Raw genomic sequence first — 22,003 nt, 5'->3', positions numbered from 1 at the left:
CTTTCACATTTGCTTGTCTGCGGCTTATAACACTTTGATTTTCAGATTCTTATGTTTTTCTGTTCCACATACATTAGCATGCTTTGCACTGAAATATATTCACATTGACTTCAAAATTATGATGATATCTTTTTCACTTTTATGCAGAGTAATGAAGGTGATCAAGTTGAGAATGAAGATCATCCTGGCCTGAGTGTCCGGTGGGAAAGGCTACCTGACAGACTGGATACTCTTCTTTTAGCTATCACTAAAGAATTTGGTGTCCCACCAGTGTTGTATGCAAGAACTGGAAGGGCATCTACATTAAATCTAATTGTTGGTACTTGTACCAGTAATGGTTAGTAATTTGATATGTTTTGTTCCCATCAACAAGAAGTCATGTCCATTTATAAAGAAGTTACTCCATATTTTATTTTATAGGTTGTGCTGGTGACTCAATGAAAGTAATACCTGTGGCTGAAACCAGTGATGTGTTTCACCTGGATGGGTGGAAAGTTACTGAGGATACTCTTGGTGTAATGCAACAACAACCTGTGTCTAGTGATAGGAGTACTGCTCATAATTTAAAGACAGACGGTTAGTACATGTGAACTGAGTGCAAAAGCTGACATGGAAAGGTTTTTCAAGTTCATTGTTGTGAGAATGTAATTATAATAGCAAAGATTATTTTACATGTTCATAAAAAAATTACATATTATGTATTCAGTTCTGTTAGATTTAAGCACAGATTTTTAGTTTTTGCATGTTAATCTGTAATGATATTGTACGCAGCTTGTGAAGGAGATGAAAAGAACTGCTACTTAGGACAATCATTAGTGATGGGTGGAATTACAGTGTAAATCTGCAGAGGCAAAGTGGTACCTGCTAAAACCTCTGAAACAGAAAACATACTGGTTCAAGCAGCTTGGTATGAAGAACAACATGGCACATGATCCTATCAATTTAAAATAAAGGGGTTATCTGGAAAGTAATCTCCAATGGCCTATAAATAAAATTCTGGAATAACTACTTTTTTAGAAATATTAGAAATATTATAACTACATTACTACTTGGCACATAGCAGAGGCATTGAGTGGCTGACAGTCACATTGAAACTAGACTGCGAGATATTATTCAGCTGCCAGAGCTAACTTCCTCATCAGATGTAGATAAAACACAATTTTATGAAAAGGAAAGTTGCCACTCACCATATAGTAGAGATGCTGAGTTGCAGATAGGCACAACAAAAAGTGTGTTGCAAATAAAGCTTTCGGCCAGTAAGGCCTTTGTCAACAATAGACAACACACACACACACACACACACACACACACACACACACACACACACACACACAGCTGCAGTCTCAGGTGGCTTCAGTTGTCTGAGACTGCAGTCTTTTGTGTGTGTGTGTGTGTGTGTGTGTGTGTGTGTGTGTCTGTCTTCTATTTTGGTGAAGGCCTTAGTGGCTGGTGGCTGGAAGCTTTATTTGTGACAGTTTTTTTGTTGTGCCTATCTGTGATGTAGTATCTCCGCTATATGGTAAGTGGCAACTTTCCTTTTCATAACATTGTTACATTCAGTCGTGGATTTTCCATTGTTTGATTTGTAGATAAAACACCCATACATTTACACATCCATAGCTCACACACACACACACACACACACACACACACGGCCACCGCTATCTGTGTACACTAAGGGTTTCACTCCTGGTGTCCATGTCTGTGTGTGGGTGGGTTTGGTTTGGTCTACATCTGACGAAGGACTTAACCCAGTTGCTGAATAATATCCAAGCGGTCTTTCCCCCTCTACCCCTTTCTACCAATCATTACTTCTTCATGTTATAAGTAACAGCCTATCAATTTCATGTTGCTAATCTCACCCCAGATTTCCTATTGTTTCAAAAATAAGCCTTTGCATTGCTTTAGCACATTATCACTGTTCGGATGTAAGCATTTATAATATCTCTTAACAAGCAGACAAATTCTTTCTGCAGAATAATCTGTTGCTTGAAACAATAGCCTACCATGACAGTACCTTGAAGTTCTTCAGCAGAGTCATGGTGTTGCTAGCCAAGTCTGTTTTACATGTATGTGAAGAGGTTGATTACTTGGAGTCAAGTCTGGGCTACAGGATAGATGTTCAGAAATTTCCCATTCAAACCAACACAGTCTGTTGAATGATATTTCCACTATTTGACTGTACAAACTTTTTTATTTTATGTTACAGCAGAGTCCTGCTAATCTGAACCCCAGTAATCTGAATGTTCGGTTAATCTGAACGTCAAAAATGTTAGTCTAAGTATGGAAAACTGTGTGGTAAACTGCTGTTCATACACACTATTTTAATTTACACAGTACAGTAAACATGTATTAGAAAAACTGGCAAGAAAACATTAGGTTTAAAGAATGCATAACAATGAAAGAGAAGCTGTCAAATTTACTAAAATACAGTCGACATTTTATCCCTACTTTCTAGATGACAAAAACTCAATCACTGTTTTTGGCGTAATGAAGACAGTCTGCTATATGACACATAGTTGTGCCATCGTCTCATAAACATCAAATCAGCAGGTGTAGCAGTGGGCTGTTGCTCCAAACAATACAGCGCAAGGTCAAGGGCTTCTGCTGTGTCACTGTGTGGCACCAGCTCTCCTTTGTTGCTTTCAGGCTCATTGTCACTTCCGTCACACCAGTCCACTTCTTCCTGGTCTTGAGTCACAGTAGCAACTTAATCAGCATCAGTAAGGTTCTCCACACATGTTCCATCTGCTGCCATCCACTCATCTATGTCTCTTTCACTAGCTTCTTCACATCCAGGGATTGTCTGTATAATTTGTAGTAGATTTTCCTCTTCATTTTCCACTAGGTTGTCCTGAAATTCAAGAGATGTCCACAGTTTTCTGCATGATTCTCTCAGAGTATTTTCTGAAATATTCTGCCATGCCTCAGCAGCCCAATAAACAACATCCTTCACATTGGTCTTTTTTATTTTGTCCACTTAAGGAATACTATCATCTTGGAAAGCATTCTTAAAAATTGTTTTCTGTAAATCAGTTTTAATGTTGGCAGTAAGCCCTGGGCCATCAGCTGTAGAAGTGTTGTAACATTCAGTGGCAAAAACTTCATCACAATTTCTCCATCATATAATTCCTCAGTGCTGGGGTGAGATGGAGCATTATCAATCAAAAGGATTGCATGGAGAGAGAAATGATTTTCCTTAGAAAACCGTCAAACAGAGGGAACAAACTGGCCATGAAACAATTCTTTGAACAGCTTGCCATCCATCCATACTTTTTTCTGGTTGCAATATTATACGAGCAGGGACTTCATGTTGCAATTTTTAACAGATTTGCTGATCAGCATTGAAAGCAGCTTGTGATTACCAGCAGTGTTGCTGCACACTAATAAAGTCACATGATCTTTGCACATTTTAAAACCGAGAGCACGGTCTTCCGCTTTCGTTGCCAGGCTTCTTGTTGGCAATGCCCCAAAATTAAGGCCAGTCTCATCAGCATTATAAATTTATTGGGGAGAATGCTTTCTCTCTCTCATCATTTTTCCAAACTCACCCAAGTATTCCTTCGCTGCATCACGGCCAGAAGAAAGCTTCTCTCCAGTAATTGTTAGCGGACGGATTCCATGACTTTTTTGAATCTGTCCAACCAACCCATACTAGCATTAAAAGACTCATCACCATTCATTAACTTGTTCAGGTAAACAGCTTTCTCCTGAACCAGTGCTCCATTCAAAGGAGTTCCCCTTTCTCTTTCCTGTGTAAACCAAAGGAAAAGAACTTCATCCACTTTATCGTACTGGGACTGTTTCAAAGTCTGCTGAATTTTGAGTGTTTTTCTCAAAGATGTTGCTTTACCAACACCCAGTTCCGTTGCCTGTTTAGATACATTCTCACCATTGTCTATACACTTCAAAGCATTCAGTTTTTCTTTGAGAGTTAATGTTGTATGTTTCCGTTTACTCATGATGAAAATACGTATACCACTACACCTGAACAAATACAATACAACTGTTACGCGTGCCAGCGATCGATAACCAACATAACCAAGTGCTTTGCGAGCCAACTGGCAGTGCACTGACCTCAGACACTACAAAGGTCTCAACATTGCACAACAGCAAGGGCAGGGAGTGAGAGTGAGCCATTGTTCCCACACTTGTTCTCATTTGTTATCATGATGTACCTACTTATCTGCTTGGTATACTGCATTCTAGAAACTCGCCACCGTAATTCCGGCTAATCTGAACAAATCGGTAATCCCAACAAGGTCCGATCCCAATTAGTTCAGATTAATGGGACTCTACTGTACTGTCTTGGTTTCGCCCTTAAGTCATTATCAAGTACATATTAATGTTGGATACATTTAGACTTAGTCAGGTGAAGACATTTTCGAGCTCTAGTGAACTGGGTGCCCCAGCATGTACAAAATCACCAAAATGTATGGCTGGCAATAGCAAACAAATTTTCCAGCCACAGAATGGACATTAATGCTTTAGTTCATATTGAGTGAGCATTTCATTGCACATGTAACCACTGTATTAACTACTGCATTGATGTTCGTTCTATGGCACAGTTGTTCTATGGCTGGAAAACATGCTTGCTACCTGCCTACCGCATATTTTGGGTATTTTGTACTTACCTGCATGCTGGAATATCCCGTTCAATAGGTCTTGACAATGTCTTCACTTAACTAAGTGTCATTCAGGTTCATTATTTAGCATCAGTTGCAATTTTTCACAGCATACAGGCATCTTATCTAAATCATTTTGCAATTTCTTCTGATGGCTTTACTAGATAATAGTGACAGCATCTTTTGCAAACAACCAGCTGCTCGGATTGTCTCCCAAATTGTTTATACAGATAAGGAACAACAGAGGGCTATAAGACTACCTTGCAGAAAGCCAGAAATCACTTTTGTTTTACTCGATGACTTTCCATCAGTTACTATGAACTCTGACCTCTTGACAGGAAATCGTGAATACAGTCGCATAACTGAGACAATATTCCATTAGCACGTAATTTGATTACAAGCCACTTGTGAGGTGTGGTGTCAAAAGCCTTCTGCGAATCTAGAAATGTGGAATCAATTTGAAATCCCATGTTGATGACACTCAACAATCCAGGTGATGGTTTGGGATTCTGGGTGGTTAGGAAGAATTCCTCTAGATACCCCATGAACGGGGTGGTGTAGGATGGTGCCATGCAGGTGCTCATTGATGTACCATGAATTTGTTTGTAGGTGATGGCTTCAAAGGCGAAGTAATTGTTGGTGAGGATTTAGTTTGTCATAGTGACCAGGAATCCGTTGTCATTTTGGAATCCGTAGGTCATTGGGAAAGGTAGTGTTCAATAGCGAAAACACCATCGGCATTAGGAATATTAGTGTAAAGGGAGGGGGCATCAGTAGAAATGAGCAGAGCTCCATGTGGTAAAGGAACAGGAAATTCCTAACTGCCCACAGTCCCAAATGCTTCATCTGGTTCAGGTTCATTGATGACATCTTGATGAAGTATGCTGGGGATCTCGACTGAGGGTGAGGACATCCTATCCATATCCCTTCAGAACCTCAACACCTTCACCTCCAATCACTTCATCTGGTTCTCCTCAACCCAACAAGCCACCTTCCTTGATGTTGACCTCCACCTCAAAGATGGTTCATCAGTATCTCCACTCTTATCAAACCTGGCAACCACCAGCAATACCTTCACTTCAACAGCTGCCTCCTGTTCCATAAAAGAAGTTCCTTTGCTACAGCCGAGGCACCCACGGCTATCGAGTCTGTAGTGACAAGCAGCCCCTCTTGAAATAAACCGAGGGTCTCCCTGAGGCCTTCACAGACTGAATTTACCCTCCCAACCTTGTACTGAAACAGATCTCCTGTATTTTGTCTCTCCAGTCACCCACTACCTCCCAAAGTCCTACCATCCAGCCACAAATGAGCATTCATGACTGATTAGCAGAACTGGAGCAGTTGCATCACATTCTCCGCCAGGGTTTTGAGTACCTCTTGTCATGCCCTGAAATGAGGGATGTATTACCCCCATTCTTTCCACCCCTTTCATAGGGGTATTCTGCTATCCACCAAACCTACACAGTATCCTTGTCCATCACTACTCGTCCCTTGCTTCCAACCTCTCGCTTCATGGCTCACACCCCTTAATAGATGTAGTTGCAAGATGTGTCCCATACATCCTCGCACCAGCACCTACTCCATTCCAGCCACAAGCATCACTTATCCCATCAAAGGCAGGGCTACTTGTGAAAGCAGCCATGTGGTCACAAGCTAAGTTGCAACCACTGTGCTGCATTCAACTTGGGCATGACAACCAATGAGCTGTTTTTCCGGTTGAATGACCACTGACAGGCTGTAGCTAAGAAATAGCTGGACCACCCAGATGCTGAGCACACTGCACAATGCAACATTCTTCACTTAACTAACTGCTTCACAGCCTGTGCCATGTAGCTCCTTCCCACAAATACAAGCTTTTCTGAATTGTGCAAGTGCGAACTCTCCCTGCAATATATCCTATGTTCCCCTAAAACCCCTGGCCTTAACCTTTGTTAGTTACTGTCCTTCAGCCAGATATCTCTTTCCTTGTTCCCACTCCAGCACTACACAGCCTTCTGGTCCATCAATGCACCAACATCCCTTTTATTTCTCTCCATTTCTGCTCCCTTTCCTACTCATCTGTCCTTTTAACATCCCGACTGCACCTAGCTGCCCTTATCCGCTGTATGCTCCCACAAGTAGCACTTTACCGTCACTCACAGCTACCCTGCTATCCCACCCCAGCCTTCTCCTTAACCCCAACATCTAGACTGTTCCTCCCATCATGCATTTTTGCTGCAGTCTGCCTCTGTGGCTAGTGTGTGTGTGTGTGTGTGTGTGTGTGTGTGTGTGTGTTTTATCTACTTTAGAAGAAGTTCTTTTCACCATAAGCTTAAGTGTGTAGCGGCTTTTTGTTGTGCCTCTCTGTGACTCAACATCACTGTTTGGTGAGTAGCAGTATACCCTTTTCATAATATTGTCATTCTTCCTAGAAAGGACTCTCAAAATTTCAATTGTTAACCTCTCCATGATGCACAGTGTCCATCTTGTACATGTCTGCCACTAGCATTTGTTGAGCTTCTCTATAACACTTCTGAGTGGACTGAACGATCCAGTGACAGAATGCACCTCCCTTCATTATATCTTCTCTATCTCTTCTAATAATCCAACTTGGTTAAGGTCACAGGCTGATGGTCTGTACTCAGGAATCAGTTGAACAATGCCTTGTAACCCACTTATTTTATGAATTACATTTTTCTCAAGATTTTTCCTGTGTATCTCAGTCAGGCATTTGCTTCGCCCCCTTTTTTATATGTTGTCACTCCATTGAATGTCGTTCTAGATAGACACTCATAGATATTTTATGACAATATTATGAAAAAGAAAGTTGTTACTCACCATATAGTGGAGATACTGAGTTGCAGATAGGCACAACAAAAAGACTCTTACAATTAAAGCTTTCAGCCGTTAAGGCCTTCGTCAACAATTGAAACACACACACACACACACGCACACACACACACACACACACACACAAAAGCATCTCGCACACACAACTGCAGCCTCAGGCAACTGAAACCACGCCTACATGAACCACAGTTTGCAAACAGCTGCAGCCAGTGTGCTCGAAAGGTGTCAGCAGAGTTATCCATGACTCAGATGAAGCCCCTTTGGCAAACATACTGAGTGCATGCACACTGGTATTCTTTCCCAACCTCACTATTTCCCTGAGGGGCTCCCTTACGAGCCTAACATTTGAGCTCCCAATAACTAGTATACCAACCCTCTGCCTGTAATATCAAATCTTTGACTATAAAATTCAAATGCAAGAGACTAAATGACTGTAGAGGGGGTAATCCAAAAAGGAAGAAAAGAAAAATACCAGACTTGTGTTGTGAAATTTCTTTTATCATCTTGTAGTGCTTTAGAGGCTAGACCCTTCAAAGTAGTCGTTGCCTCTTGTGTACAGAGGTCCAAAATTTCATCAGTTTTTGTAACACTTCCTTGAATATTTACCTGAAGCTGACGTAAAGTTACCTTGTCATATTTCGTGGATTTTGTGAAATGAAATGATCTTTCAACATAGTGCTGTTTTGAATATGCGGATGTGAAAAAAATGTAGCACGACCAAGTTGGAGGAATTGGATGAACTGAGTGCTACATTGGTGCAATGTTTTGCCAGAAAATATGTATAAGAAGTGGTGTATGAAACAGTACGTTGTTGTGTGGTGTATAAACCAGTATGTAGTGTTTTAACTCTGACAGTTGATTTTTACACACCCTAAATGTTTTCCTGTGCACAGCTTCTTCTAAACAAGCTAAAATCCTGTGGTGAAGTACTTTGTTTACTGTATGGTATATGAGCTTTTGATGCACAGTGCCTTTCCATTTAAAGGGACTTAGTCACCAGCACGTTGATGTCTCCTCAGTTCATACATGATTGCATTAACTGAGGACATCTTTTCCTATAGAATATGACAGTTTTGTCCTGTTCAACAGATTTTACTGTTTAATGACAATATTTTGAAAATGATAGCTTGCTACTCACCATGTAGAGGAGATGTTGAGTCACAGACAGGCACAACAGAAAGACTACTGTACATTTAAGTTTTCAGTCAAAAGGCCGTCTTCTAAAGTAGTAAACACACACTCTGGCTGAGTCCAGAGACAGTGGTCACTCGCATGCCCGCGTGTTCTGTGTGTGTGTGTGTGTGTGTGTGTGTGTTGTCTACTTTAGAAGAAGGCGTTGTGGCTGAAAGTTTAAATGTACAACCTTTTTTTGTTGTGCCTGCCTGTGACTCAATGTCTCTTCAGTATGGTGTGTAGGAATCTACAGTTTTCATAATATTGTCATTATTCCATCCTGGATTTTCCATTGTTTGATTTTCTTGTGAAGTTTGGTTTTTACAATGACAGGACATGGGAGTTTCGTCATTAAAATGACACTGCATGATTATATTCTGATGTGTTCATCAGTATGAACATTTTGAAATGTTAACCTGTGAACCCTGCAAATCACTGCATTGACACTCTCCTCATGAGCTTCTTCCAAGTATTGTGTGAGATTTCTGCTGTCTTTAATATGTTTAAGCCACCTGTAGCAATATGTATAGCTAATTAATCTGATAACATTTTTTAACATCCTTTAAAAATTGTGTGTCCATATCAGTATAATCTTTGAAATACTTTTTTTTCTAAAGGAGTATTCTATAATTACACTAAAATCCATTTTTAATCTCTTGATGGGTTCCCAAATATTTTTTCCTTAAACACAGGTTTTCCTTAAGCGGGGAGTTTTCCCCAAGCACACAGGACAAGTGACCTGGAATCGTAATTCAAGCATGTTTTGGTGATATAAAATCACACTTTACACATATCACTTTCTTTTAATAAGAAGAATTCTTGTCTTCCTTGTGTGTGTGTGTGTGTGTGTGTGTGTGTGTGTGTGTGTGTGTGTGGACGCATGCACGCTGATCGACAACTCAATGCTTTCAGTGAGTGGTCTCCTTTAATCCAAAAGCTTCTACATTCAACAAGAACTTTCGTACAATATCCAAAAGAGGAGAAGTATTTCCTAATGGTATCAGCTCCTTGCACAGCAGCTACGACACTTTTGCGATGACCTCTTCTTCTTCTCCATCTTTTTCTTCTGATATTCTTTTTCTTCTTCTTCTTCTTCTTCATTATCACCACCACCACCACCACCAGTTTCTACCTCACAGTCTTCCTTCACAAGCACTTCACGTATATCACGTATATTCATTTCAGTATGGAGGTAAGGATATCATCACCACAAGAAATGAAGTTTTGTAACGTCACATTTTTCTGGGATATCTGTGATCCAGCTCCATTCTTCTTCTGGAACAATGTCATCTTTAGCAGCAATTGATGTAGCACAATTCACCTGCCTCACAATACTTATACTTTTTACCTCATTGCACCTGTGTGGTGCCAGAGGATGCATTGTGGATGCAAAAACACACACACACACACACACACACACACACACACACACACACACATATTTACATTGTCTTCGAATCACAATGTGACTAGGGTGAATGTGGTGGATGGAGTGGATAATGAGGAGGAGGAGGGAAGGGGAAGTTGATGGATAAGAGAAGTGGATAGAAATTAGCGCTGGTGAGCTTGTCTGTAGCTAGCAGGAGAAGTCATCTGTGGTAAATGAGAAAATAAGAGCTTTAGATCAGTATGTGGGGGGAAGGGGAGCAAGATAGAACAGGGGAAAGGATAGATGAATCAGACATGAGTGAAGTCAGCGTAGGAGGTGAAGAGGATGCAAGGTATGGAGACAGGGAAAGGGATGTGGTGTGGGAGGTGTCAGGGGATAGTGGATATACAGTTCCGGCCCACGAGATTCGGAGCAGGTAGAATTGAGGAGGGGCGAGTGGTGGATAAAGGTGGCATGGTCGTGAAGTGTCTGTTGAAGTGGAGCATTTCATGTTCAGTAACAGACTTTCCCACAGGATGGGCAACTTTGCATTTGGCCACAGTTTGCTGGTGACACTTCATTCTGGTGGACAACTTGTTGATGGTCATGCCCAATGTGTTCAAAAGTTACAACAGTTAAGAGAATGACATGACTGACTTCACAGGTGCTCTTGCCTTTGATGGGGCAGGATATGCCTGTTAGATGATAGGAATTAAATCAGCTGGGTGGATGGATGGAATATGTCTTGCACATGTCTTTCTTGAGGCTGTTATTCATTTACCATTGAGTAGGCACTGGGTGTGAAGTTAGGATGGACTATGATATTTCATAGCTTGGATGGACAGTAAAATACCCCTTTGGAAGAGGTGGAACATATTTTATAAAGAATGTTCCTCATTTCAGGGCATATTGAAAGATCATCAAAGCATGGTGGGAGGTGCGGTTATGCTGCTTGTTGTATCTACACTCTTTATTGACAGCCTCTAAATACACAAAAAATATGTCAGCTGATGACTGTATGCCAAATATTGACAAGGTCAAAGAAACATTAACACAAATATTAACTGTCCAAGTACAGAGTCCAATCACCAACAACTGAATGAATGCACATTGGCACGGAGCTGGTCTGACTTGAGTATGTTTCTGTACAGTGGAGAAAGATGAGACACCACTGGGAGAGGCCTGTCATGTCAGTATTAGCCAGTCAGTGCGCTGGCTGCCTGCCAGTGATGGTGGTGCCCTTGCTTCCCCCGACTGCTGCTGGCGCCAGACACAAATGCTGCGTTGGCAGATTGCGCAGCGTGCTGCCACATTCCTCCACTCTTCTGCAGAGCTGCCCCCACTGGCACTGACGCGTGAGAAAGGAAGACCACACCAGCTGGATCACTTCTGGTGGAAGGTCGACAATGGTGAAGAAGCCACCAGATTTGGCCAGGTGAACCAGTGTCGACGACAGCAGTGGTGTGATGGCAGCTGCGTGGTTACTGTGTTGGTTTCCATCAGCTCGTAAGCATCCGAAGAGGGATCACCTAGTGGGGATTGGCCTTCAGCTGTCTCCATCCAGGCAGGGTGTGTAGGTGTAAGTGGCCCGAACAATGGTGCGCTGGCCGCAGTGATGAGCTCGCACGTGGGTGCTTTGTGGACCTATGGCAGTGAGAGATGGAAGCAGCAGCAGTGAGAGGGGAACATCCACCCGGTGCTCTGGTGAGTGGGCGGCATCCAGGAATTTTCTGTCAGACAACGGTCGAGGGTCCAGAGCAGGCAGCAGCTCTATCTCGACGTTGTCATGCCCACCGGCACGTCCGAGGATCGAGCTCAGGTCTCGGGGAGGGTGCAGTGCCTGCAGGAGGTCCCTTGGACAGTGTCCGCTGCAGCTGTGGCAGGTTTTTCCCCCAATAAGGGCACAGTTGATTTTGATGGTGGGAGAGTGATGCCCCAATGACATCCACAGTGACCATTTACTAATCATGCATTTGCTGAACCATAGCCGGCAACTGCCCTGGCTGCCGACTGAAGGTGCACATATGTACTGGATCACTCACAGCATATCGTGAAGAGTGCGTCTGTGCCACAGGCTGCAGCAGTGTAGCAGAATTTAGGGTTGTCGGCTACAGAGAACCTCCGCGCTGGACTGTGGCCGTTCAGTGGTTAGTTCTGTAGGTGCTGAGGAGCAGAGGCAGTGCCATATTGGCAAGTGTGTCTGCCGTTGAGTGATACCATTCTGGATGCAGGAATCATGGAACAATGCCAAAAATTGTGTCATTCACCAACCATCATTAAAGGCTGTGAAATTCACAAGATCCAACACTGATAAAGTAACTTCTTTTTTGTCAAATTCTGGTTTATAAGCCAATGGGGAATTGTGGCAGCACATCTGCATAAGCATGATGAGTAGTGGGACTATAATGAATCTTGTGGGGGTGCGGTGTATATAGCAGTGGCTGGGAGCCAGTGGCTCCAGGAATTTGTAAATAATTGACGAATCAAGTTTGACAGAAGCTGTTACTGCTCAAGCTGTTTGATGCTGCTGTTGTAACAACTGAACCAACATCATATCTGTGTAACTCTCAAAAGACACGTGCAAAACGAACTAGCTTGTTGCCAAATCTGCTGTACCTACATTCTTTATTGACAGCCGCTACATGCACAAAAATTACATAGGCTGATAACTGCACACTGAATACTGACAAAGTTAGAGAAATATTGACACAACTATTAGCTGCCCAAGTGTAAAAACCTGCCACTGACAACTTAATGTACACTGCCATGGAACTGATGTGACTCAAGAACATTTGCATACCTTGGAGAAGATGTGAGTGGAAGAGGCCCTGCTGACAGCGGCCCGACATGTTTATATTTGCTGGCCAGGGTGCTGGCTGCATGTGATGGCAGTGCACTTGCTTCGCCCAGCCGTCATTGGCACTAGGTACAAACACTGCAGTGGCAGAATGCGCAAGTGCGCTTCGGTGGTGTTTCAGTCCTTCACGGTATTGGCTATCAAAAGTATGCTCATTTGCAGCTAATTAGTGCTGCTGGCTGAAGAAATATGGGCATATATGGGTGTTACATAGGAAATTTATTTGTCGAATAGTTTGAGAGTGGTGCACGCGTGTGACGGCCGTAGCGAGAGCTTCAGCGTGTGGGATGAGGAATTTTGTGTGATTTTAGAGAGATGTCTAGGCTCCAGGGGAGAGACTTTTTAATGTGAACTGGATGGCAGTTATCAATGCGGAGGTATTGTTAGCTGTTGGTAGGTATTATATATATCGAGATGTTCTGTGATCCCATTGGAGAGTTGGAGGTCAACATCCACAGAGGTGTCATGCTGCTAAAGAGGAATAGGTTTAACGGATAGGAGAGAAGGCTTTAAATCTGTGGAGGAATGAGGACCCAGATCATGGAAGTGTCATCGGTGGACCTTCTGCAACTGTAACCCACACCTCCTACTAAATTGTGTATCACACATCAGTTCCCCTGCTTGCAGCAGAAAAATCTCACCATCACCACACTCTTGTCCTACTCCCTGGTCTCTCTGTCTTCACTCTCTCTTCCTTTCATTGCACCTTTATTTACAAAAACAATGAAAGGAAAGGTACTGATTTTGTATAAACCTGTTTTCGTTTCTGTAAATATTCACTTTTAAAATGTATACACTTTTGCATGCTCTCAATCCATTCTGGAAACATTTTTTCCAGTCCATTGTAGGAATCTCAAAAACATTGTTTTGCAAAGTATTCAATAGCTTCTGGAAAAGGTGCTTATCATTACGTACTAATTGTTTGAATATAATAGAGGGAAACATTCCACGCAGGAAAAATATATCTAAAAACAAAGATGATGTGACTTACCATACGAAAGCACTGGCAGGTCGATAGACACACAAACAAACACAAACATACACACAAAATTCAAGCTTTCGCAACCAACGGTTGCTTCATCAGGAAAGAGGGAAGGAGAGGGAAAGACGAAAGGATGTGGGTTTTAAGGGAGAGGGTAAGGAGTCATTCCAATCCCGGGAGCGGAAAGACTTACCTTAGGGGGAAAAAAGGACAGGTATACACTCGCGCCACACACACACACACACACACACACACACACACATATCCATCCGCACATACACAGACACAAGCAGACATTTGTAAAGGCAAAGAGTTTTGGGGAGAGATGTCAGTCGAGGCGGAAGCACAGAGGCAAAGATGTTGTTGAAAGACATGTGAGATATGAGCAGCGGCAACTTGAAATTAGCGGAGGTTGAGGCCTGGCAGATAACGAGAAGAGAGGATATACTGAAGGGCAAGTTCCCATCTCCGGAGTTCTGACAGGTTGGTGTTAGTGGGAAGTATTCAGATAACCTGGACGGTGTAACACTGTGCCAAGATGTACTGGCCATGCACCAAGGCATGTTTAGCCACAGGGTGATCCTCATTACCAACAAACACTGTCTGCCTGTGTCCATTCATGCGAATGGACAGTTTGTTGCTGGTCATTCCCACATAGAAAGCTTCACAGTGTAGGCAGGTCAGTTGGTAAATCATGTGGATGCTTTCACACGTGGCTCTGCCTTTGATCGTGTACACCTTCCGGGTTACAGGACTGGAGTAGGTGGTGGTGGGAGGGTGCATTGGACAGGTTTTACACCGGGGGCAGTTACAAGGGTAGGAGCCAGAGGGTAGGGAAGGTGGTTTGGGGATTTCATAGGGATGAACTAAGAGGTTACGAAGGTTAGGTGGACGGCGGAAAGACACTCTTGGTGGAGTGGGGAAGATTTCATGAAGGATGAGATTCGTCTTGGCACAGTGTTACACCGTCCGGGTTATCTGGATACTTCCCACTAACACCAACCTGTCAGAACTCCGGAGATGGGAACTTGCCCTTCAGTATATCCTCTCTTCTCATTATCCGCCAGGCCTCAACCTCCGCTAATTTCAAGTTGCCGCCGCTCATACCTCACCTGTCTTTCAACAACATCTTTGCCCCTGTACTTCCGCCTTGACTGACATCTCTGCCCAAACTCTTTGCCTTTACGAATGTCTGCTTGTGTCTGTGTATGTGCGGATGGATATGTGTGTGTGTGCGAGTGTATACCTGTCCTTTTTTCCCCCTAAGGTAAGTATTTCCACTCCCGGGATTGGAATGACTCCTTACCCTCTCCCTTAAAACCCACATCCTTTCGTCTTTCCCTCTCCTTCCCTCTTTCCTGATGAAGCAACCGTTGGTTGCGAAAGCTTGAATTTTGTGTGTATGTTTGTGTGTCTATCGACTTGCCAGCACTTTCGTATGGTAAGTCACATCATCTTTGTTTTTATAATAGAGGGAAACATTCCATTTGGGAAAAATATATTTAAAAACAAAGATGATGTGACTTACCATACGAAAGTGCTGGCAGGTCGATAGAAACACAAACAGACACATACATACACACAAAATTCAAGCTTTTGCAACAAACTGTTGCCTCATCAGGAAAGAGGGAAGGAGAGGGAAAGACGAAAGGATGTGGGTTTTAAGGGAGAGGGTAAGGAGTCATTCCAATCCTGGGAGCGGAAATACCCCTAAGGTAAGTATTTCCGCTCCCGGGATTGGAATGACTCCTTACCCTCTCCCTTAAAACCCACCTACTTTCGTCTTTCCCTCTCCTTCCCTCTTTCCTGATGAGGCAACAGTTTGTTGCGAAAGCTTGAATTTTGTGTGTATGTATGTGTCTGTTTGTGTTTCTATCGACCTGCCAGCGCTTTCGTATGGTAAGTCACATCATCTTTGTTTTTAAATACATCTTTGTTTTTAGACGTACTAATTGTTTGTTTGATACGAGGGAACAAAAAGAGGCATGAGGCAATAAATCAGGGGACTTGGGTGATGAGACATTAATCTGAGTGATTGACTTCGTGTGTGACATCTGGCATTGTTAAGAAGAATGATGTTACCTTTCTTGTTGTTTTCTTGATTTCACCAATGAGTTGTGGAAAATAAGTTCCTGTATACCACACACCATTAACTTCTCTTCACTCCTGTAAAGCAGTGGTTGTGACATATTCAGTGTAACAAAAGAAACTTTTTAAAATGCTTCATGAAAAAACCAATTTTGTTGGTTTTGGTTCACCTTGGAACAACAAAACAGCTGACAGCTTTTTAGTTTGAGTTTATATGAATACCAGTACAAATACCCCTCCCCCTTTTACATTTTTTCCAAAACTTCTGTGTATAAAACATCCGTTTCTCACATTTCAATGTTTATGACATTATATTTTCTGAACTGTGTTTTGTACAATCATATAATTGTGCTGGTACATTCAGTGACGTGCATAGTATCAGCAAAATGTTTCACAAAGCGGTTTAATACTAGAGAAGTAATAAATTGAAACATTGTGCCTGATGCTTGAAGTTTTACTGCATGAACAGTGAAAATATAGTAAGTGATAAACTTTTTTCCTTTCATTATATAGTGGGAAGTGTTGGCATGAAAGTGTTTAGAAAAGAGTTGAAATGATGTGTAAGGTTTTAGTGCCCTCATTCTCAAATAATGGATGAATGATGCATGAGTAATTTACACATCACAAGTTATGCTGCCTCAGCGTGTATGGATAGTTTCTAACTGCAATACTTGGCTTGCTGTGTTAAACCTTTACCATAAGGTTATTTTTTGTAAGGAATAGATTATGACAGTATTTTAAAATTTCAGATTTTATTGATAATAATATGAAATATTGAAAAGCAAAATTTTGTTGCCTCTGGAAGTGATTAGATGGGCAACCTGCAACTGGTACTGTTTCCCTGGTTAGTGACTTAACAGTATGGGTGGCCAGGTTTGAGGTCCTCTTACAATTGTCTATGGATTTTGCATTCCCTTATTCAGATTTGTAACTTCTCCTTAGACAAATTGACTTGAGCATGTCTTTAAACTTACGTCAAATTATGCAGAGTCTGTGAAAACAGATCTTTTTCATAGCTAAAAGCTGATGCAAATTTTAGTATTCTACAGTTTTCAGTATGCCTAAGGATGCATGTATGTCACAGTAAGCCTCATATCTCTCTCTCTCTCTCTCTCTCTCTCTCTCTCTCTCTCTCTCTCTCTCTCTCCCCCCCCTCCCCCCCCCCCCCACCCCCTCCCCCTCCCTCCCTGTCATGTTGTGCACAGCATTAATATTTTCATGGAATAATAACTGATTTTGGTCGATTTTCATTGAAATTAATTGTGAGGGGAAGCACCACAGCAGCAGAATTCCGCAAACCCCTTGTAGACAGTATTTTCTAAAAGAGATTAATTACCAAAAGTTTGACTAAACAATTTCAGGCATTATGCTTGATTTAGGCCTTCAGGAGAATTATAAAAAAGTCACCCGACAAAAATATTTGTGTGAAATTTCTAGCACTAGTTCTTTAAATGCTCACTCTAGTTAAGCTGTACTGCTTTCTTTGATGTTACGATTTAGCAATATTGTTGTCCTTACTCGTCACTGGCTCCTGGAATTTTCAAAACTTGAGTGCACATTTGCTCTATTGCGGCCACTGTTTCACTTTTAATGTCAACAGTGCCTGAGTACTACAGTTCATATCCAGTACTAGTGTGGAGGGGAGTCATTGTTGTGATTACGTACAGAACGCTCTCACATAACTGTATCATGGGTAATTTGCCTGAAGGATTTATCAGGAAGTATGATTATATGATTATAATTCGAAAGTATTGTGTCAAATTGCAGAGTAATGGAGCCTTAATGATTCATCTTTATTCATGGACAGGCATGTAGGATAAGTTATGAAATTTGTGGTTCAAACAGCATTGTGTTTGTTAATCAGTAACTTCCATGGTGGAACGTATCGTTTTCAAGACATAATTGAAGAAGTCTTCCATGATTGGTGCTTACCTGTTAAATTAATGTGGAAGACGGAATGCACCAATGGTTACTTCAGTATAAATGTGAAATGAGCTTAATTGTTGATTCAAGAGTGGCTGAGCCTAGACATTGTTAGGAAGTGTTTTACATGCTAAAAGGATTATAAACTGAGGTAACATTGATTTGTAATCTTATTATTTCAATGTGACATTTTCCAGATTTTAATTGACATACCTTAATATTCCCCCCATGAACCATGGACCTTGTCGTTGGTGGGGAGGCTTGCATGCCTCAGCGATACAGATGGCCGTACCGTAGGTGCAACCACAACAGAGGGGTATCTGTTGAGAGGCCAGACAAACATGTGGTTCCTGAAGAGGGGCAGCAACCTTTTCAGTAGTTGCAGGGGCAACAGTCTGGATGATTGACTGATCTGGCCTTGTAACAATAACCAAAACGGCCTTGCTGTTCTGGTACTGCGAACGGCTGAAAGCAAGGGGAAACTATAGCCGTAATTTTTCCCGAGGGCATGCAGCTTTACTGTATGGTTAAATGATGATGGCGTCCTCTTGGGTAAAATATTCCGGAGGTAAAATAGTCCCCCATTAGGATCTCCGGGTGGGGACTACTCAAGAGGACGTCGTTATCAGGAGAAAGAAAACTGGCGTTCTACGGATCGGAGCGTGGAATGTCAGATCCCTTAATCGGGCAGGTAGGTTAGAAAATTTAAAAAGGGAAATGGATAGGTTAAAGTTACTAATAGTGGGAATTAGTGAAGTTCGGTGGCAGGAGGAACAAGACTTTTGGTCAGGTGATTACAGGGTTATAAATACAAAATCATATAGGGGTAATGCAGGAGTAGGTTTAATAATGAATAAAAAAATAGGAGTGTGGGTTAGCTACTACAAACAGCATAGTGAACGCATTATTGTGGCCAAGATAGACACAAAGCCCATGCCTACTACAGTAGTACAAGTTTAGTACAAGTTTATATGCCAACTAGCTCTGCAGATGATGAAGAAATAGATGAAATGTATGACGAGATAAAAGAAATTATTCAGGTAGTGAAGGGAGATGACAATTTAATAGTCATGGGTGACTGGAATTCGTCAGTAGGAAAAGGGAGAGAAGGAAACATAGTAGGTGATTATGGATTGGGGGGAAGAAATGAAAGAGGAAGCCGCCTTGTAGAATTTTGCACAGAGCATAACTTAATCATAGCTAACACTTGGTTCAAGAATCGTAAAAGAAGGTTGTATACCTGGAAGAATCCTGGAGATACTAAAAGGTATCAGATAGATTATATAATGGTAAGACAGAGATTTAGGAACCAGGTTTTAAATTGTAAGACATCTCCGGGGGCAGATGTGGACTCTGACCACAATCTATTGGTTATAAACTGCAGATTGAAACTGAAGAAACTGCTAAAAGGTGGGAATTTAATTAGATGGGACCTGGATAAACTGAAAGAACCAGAGGTTGTAGAGAGTTTCAGGGAGAGCATAAGGGAACAATTGACAGGAATGGGGGAAAGAAATACAGTAGAAGAAGAATGGGCAGTTCTGAGGGATGAAGTAGTGAAGGCAGCAGACGATCAAGTAGGTAAAAAGACGAGGGCTAATAGAAATCCTTGGGTAACAGAAGAAATATTGAATTTAATTGATGAAAGGAGAAAATATAAAAATGCAGTAAATGAGGCAGGCAAAAAGGAATACAAACGTCTCAAAAATGATATCGACAGGAAGTGCAAAATGGCTAGGCAGGGATGGCTAGAGGACAAATGTAAGGATGTAGAGGCTTGTCTCACTAGGGGTAAGATAGATACTGCCTACAGGAAAATTAAAGAGACCTTTGGAGAGAAGAGAACCACTCGTATGAATATCAAGAGCTCATATGGCAACCCAGTTCTAAGCAAAGAAAGGAAGGCAGAAAGGTGGAAGGAGTATATAGAGGGTTTATACAAGGGCGATGTTCTTGAGGACAATATTATGGAAATGGAAGAGGATGTAGATGAAGACGAAATGGGAGATAAGGTACTGCGTGAAGAGTTTGACAGAGCACTGAAAGACCTGAGTCGAAACAAGGCCCCGGGAGTAGACAACATCCCATTAGAACTACTGATGGCCTTGGGAGAGCCATTCATGACAAAACTTTACCATCTGGTGAGCAAGATGTATGAGACAGGCGAAATACCCTCAGACTTCAAGAGGAATATGATAATTCCAATCCCAAAGAAAGCAGGTGTTGACAGATGTGAAAATTACCGAACTATCAGTTTAATAAGTCACAGCTGCAAAATAATAACGCGAATTCTTTACAGACGAATGGAAAAACTGGTAGAAGCGGAGCTCGGGGAAGATCAGTTTGGATTCCGTAGAAATGTTGGAACACGTGAGGCAATACTAACCTTACAACTTATCTTAGAAGAAAGATTAAGAAAAGGCAAACCTACGTTTCTAGCATTTGTAGACTTAGAGAAAGCTTTTGACAATGTTAACTGGAATACTCTCTTTCAAATTCTGAAGGTGGCAGGTGTAAAATACAGGGAGCGAAAGGCTATTTACAATTTGTACAGAAACCAGATGGCAGTTACAAGAAAGAGGGGCATGAAAGGGAAGCAGTGGTTGGGAAAGGAGTGAGACAGGGTTGTAGCCTCTCCCCGATGTTATTCAATCTGTGTATTGAGCAAGCAGTAAAGGAAACAAAAGAAAAATTCGGAGTAGATATTAAAATTCATGGAGAAAAAGTAAAAACTTTGAGGTTCGCCGATGACATTGTAATTCTGTCAGAGACAGCAAAGGACTTGGAAGAGCAGTTGAACGGAATGGACAGTGTCTTGAAAGGAGGATACAAGATGAACATCAACAAAAGCAAAACGAGGATAATGGAATGTAGTCTAATTAAATCAGGTGATGCTGAGGGAATTAGATTAGGAAATGAGACCCTTAAAGTAGTAAAGGAGTTTTGCTATTTAGGGAGCAAAGTAACTGATGATGGTCGAAGTAGAGAGGATATAAAATATAGACTGGCAATGGGAAGGAAAGCGTTTCTGAAGAAGAGAAATTTGTTAACATCGAGTATAGATTTAAGTGTCAGGATGTCGTTTCTGAAAGTATTTGTATGGAGTGTAGCCATGTATGGAAGTGAAACATGGACGATAACTAGTTTGGACAAGAAGAGAATAGAAGCTTTCAAAATGTGGTGCTACAGAAGAATGCTGAAGATAAGGTGGGTAGATCACGTAACTAATGAGGAGGTATTGAATAGAATTGAGGAGAAGAGAAGTTTGTGGCACAACTTGACTAGAAGAAGGGATCGGTTGGTAGGACATGTTTTGAGGCATCAAGGGATCACAAATTTAGCATTGGAGGGCAGCGTGGAGGGTAAAAATCGTAGAGGGAGACCAAGAGATGAATACACTAAGCAGATTCAGAAGGATGTAGGTTGCAGTAGGTACTGGGAGATGAAGAAGCTTGCACAGGATAGAGTAGCATGGAGAGCTGCATCAAACCAGTCTCAGGACTGAAGACCACAACAACAACACAGGAGGCAGATATTCATATTACATGCGTGATCGGGGTTATTTTGTAATGAAGCATATTCTCTGTATGTTAATCTCCTATACTCAAATCCAGGAGCCACAAAGTAGCTGAAATAAATAGAAAGGAACTTTACATTGTGGAGCATAACTGTTGCTTATACAAATGTGCCTTCGGTAGCTGCATCTCTGTCAGATCTGGCTGAAAAGTGGTTGTTAAAAGTAGCGTATTGCCTGTGATTTAGTCTGTACCAGATATGCAGTTCAAACACTTTACGTGCTCTTTGATTACTCAGTGAACCCAGATTTAACCTCATCTATTATAATTACAATATGGATAATCATATAACCAAGTAAGGAGATTACACTCAACCAATGTCCAATAATGTGATTTTTCAGTCTAACCTAACCTAACACTGATGTGATGTGACATGGAAGTTCTCATGTGGCAAACATATCCACTGACATAAAAAGAAAAAAGAAAAAATCAACACCAAGAAGGAGTTGTGTGACATAACCAAACATTGGTGTGCGTGTTCCTACATCTGAAAGATAATATCTATTCATATTTTGCACCAGTCACATAAGAGTGGCACTAGTAGCACCACTCTGAGGATGCAAATCAGGTTTGCTGTAAATC

General features: G+C 41.7%; 1 protein-coding gene across 1 annotated transcript in view; it reads left to right on the top strand.

The window, feature by feature from the left end:
* Positions 1–22,003, top strand: part of LOC124803162 — a 243,351-nt gene that overhangs the window by 126,336 nt on the left and 95,012 nt on the right. Inside the window, exons 9-10 of the mRNA XM_047264343.1 lie at positions 148–337; positions 421–576. Of these exons, the coding sequence (XP_047120299.1) occupies positions 148–337; positions 421–576 (346 nt within the window). The remainder of the gene's footprint in view (positions 1–147; positions 338–420; positions 577–22,003) is intronic.

This window comes from Schistocerca piceifrons, chromosome 6 (assembly GCF_021461385.2).
Source record: "Schistocerca piceifrons isolate TAMUIC-IGC-003096 chromosome 6, iqSchPice1.1, whole genome shotgun sequence".
NCBI lineage: Eukaryota > Metazoa > Arthropoda > Insecta > Orthoptera > Acrididae > Schistocerca > Schistocerca piceifrons.
Note: the sequence above shows the minus strand (reverse complement) of the source record. Positions and strands in the feature narration are given on the sequence as shown.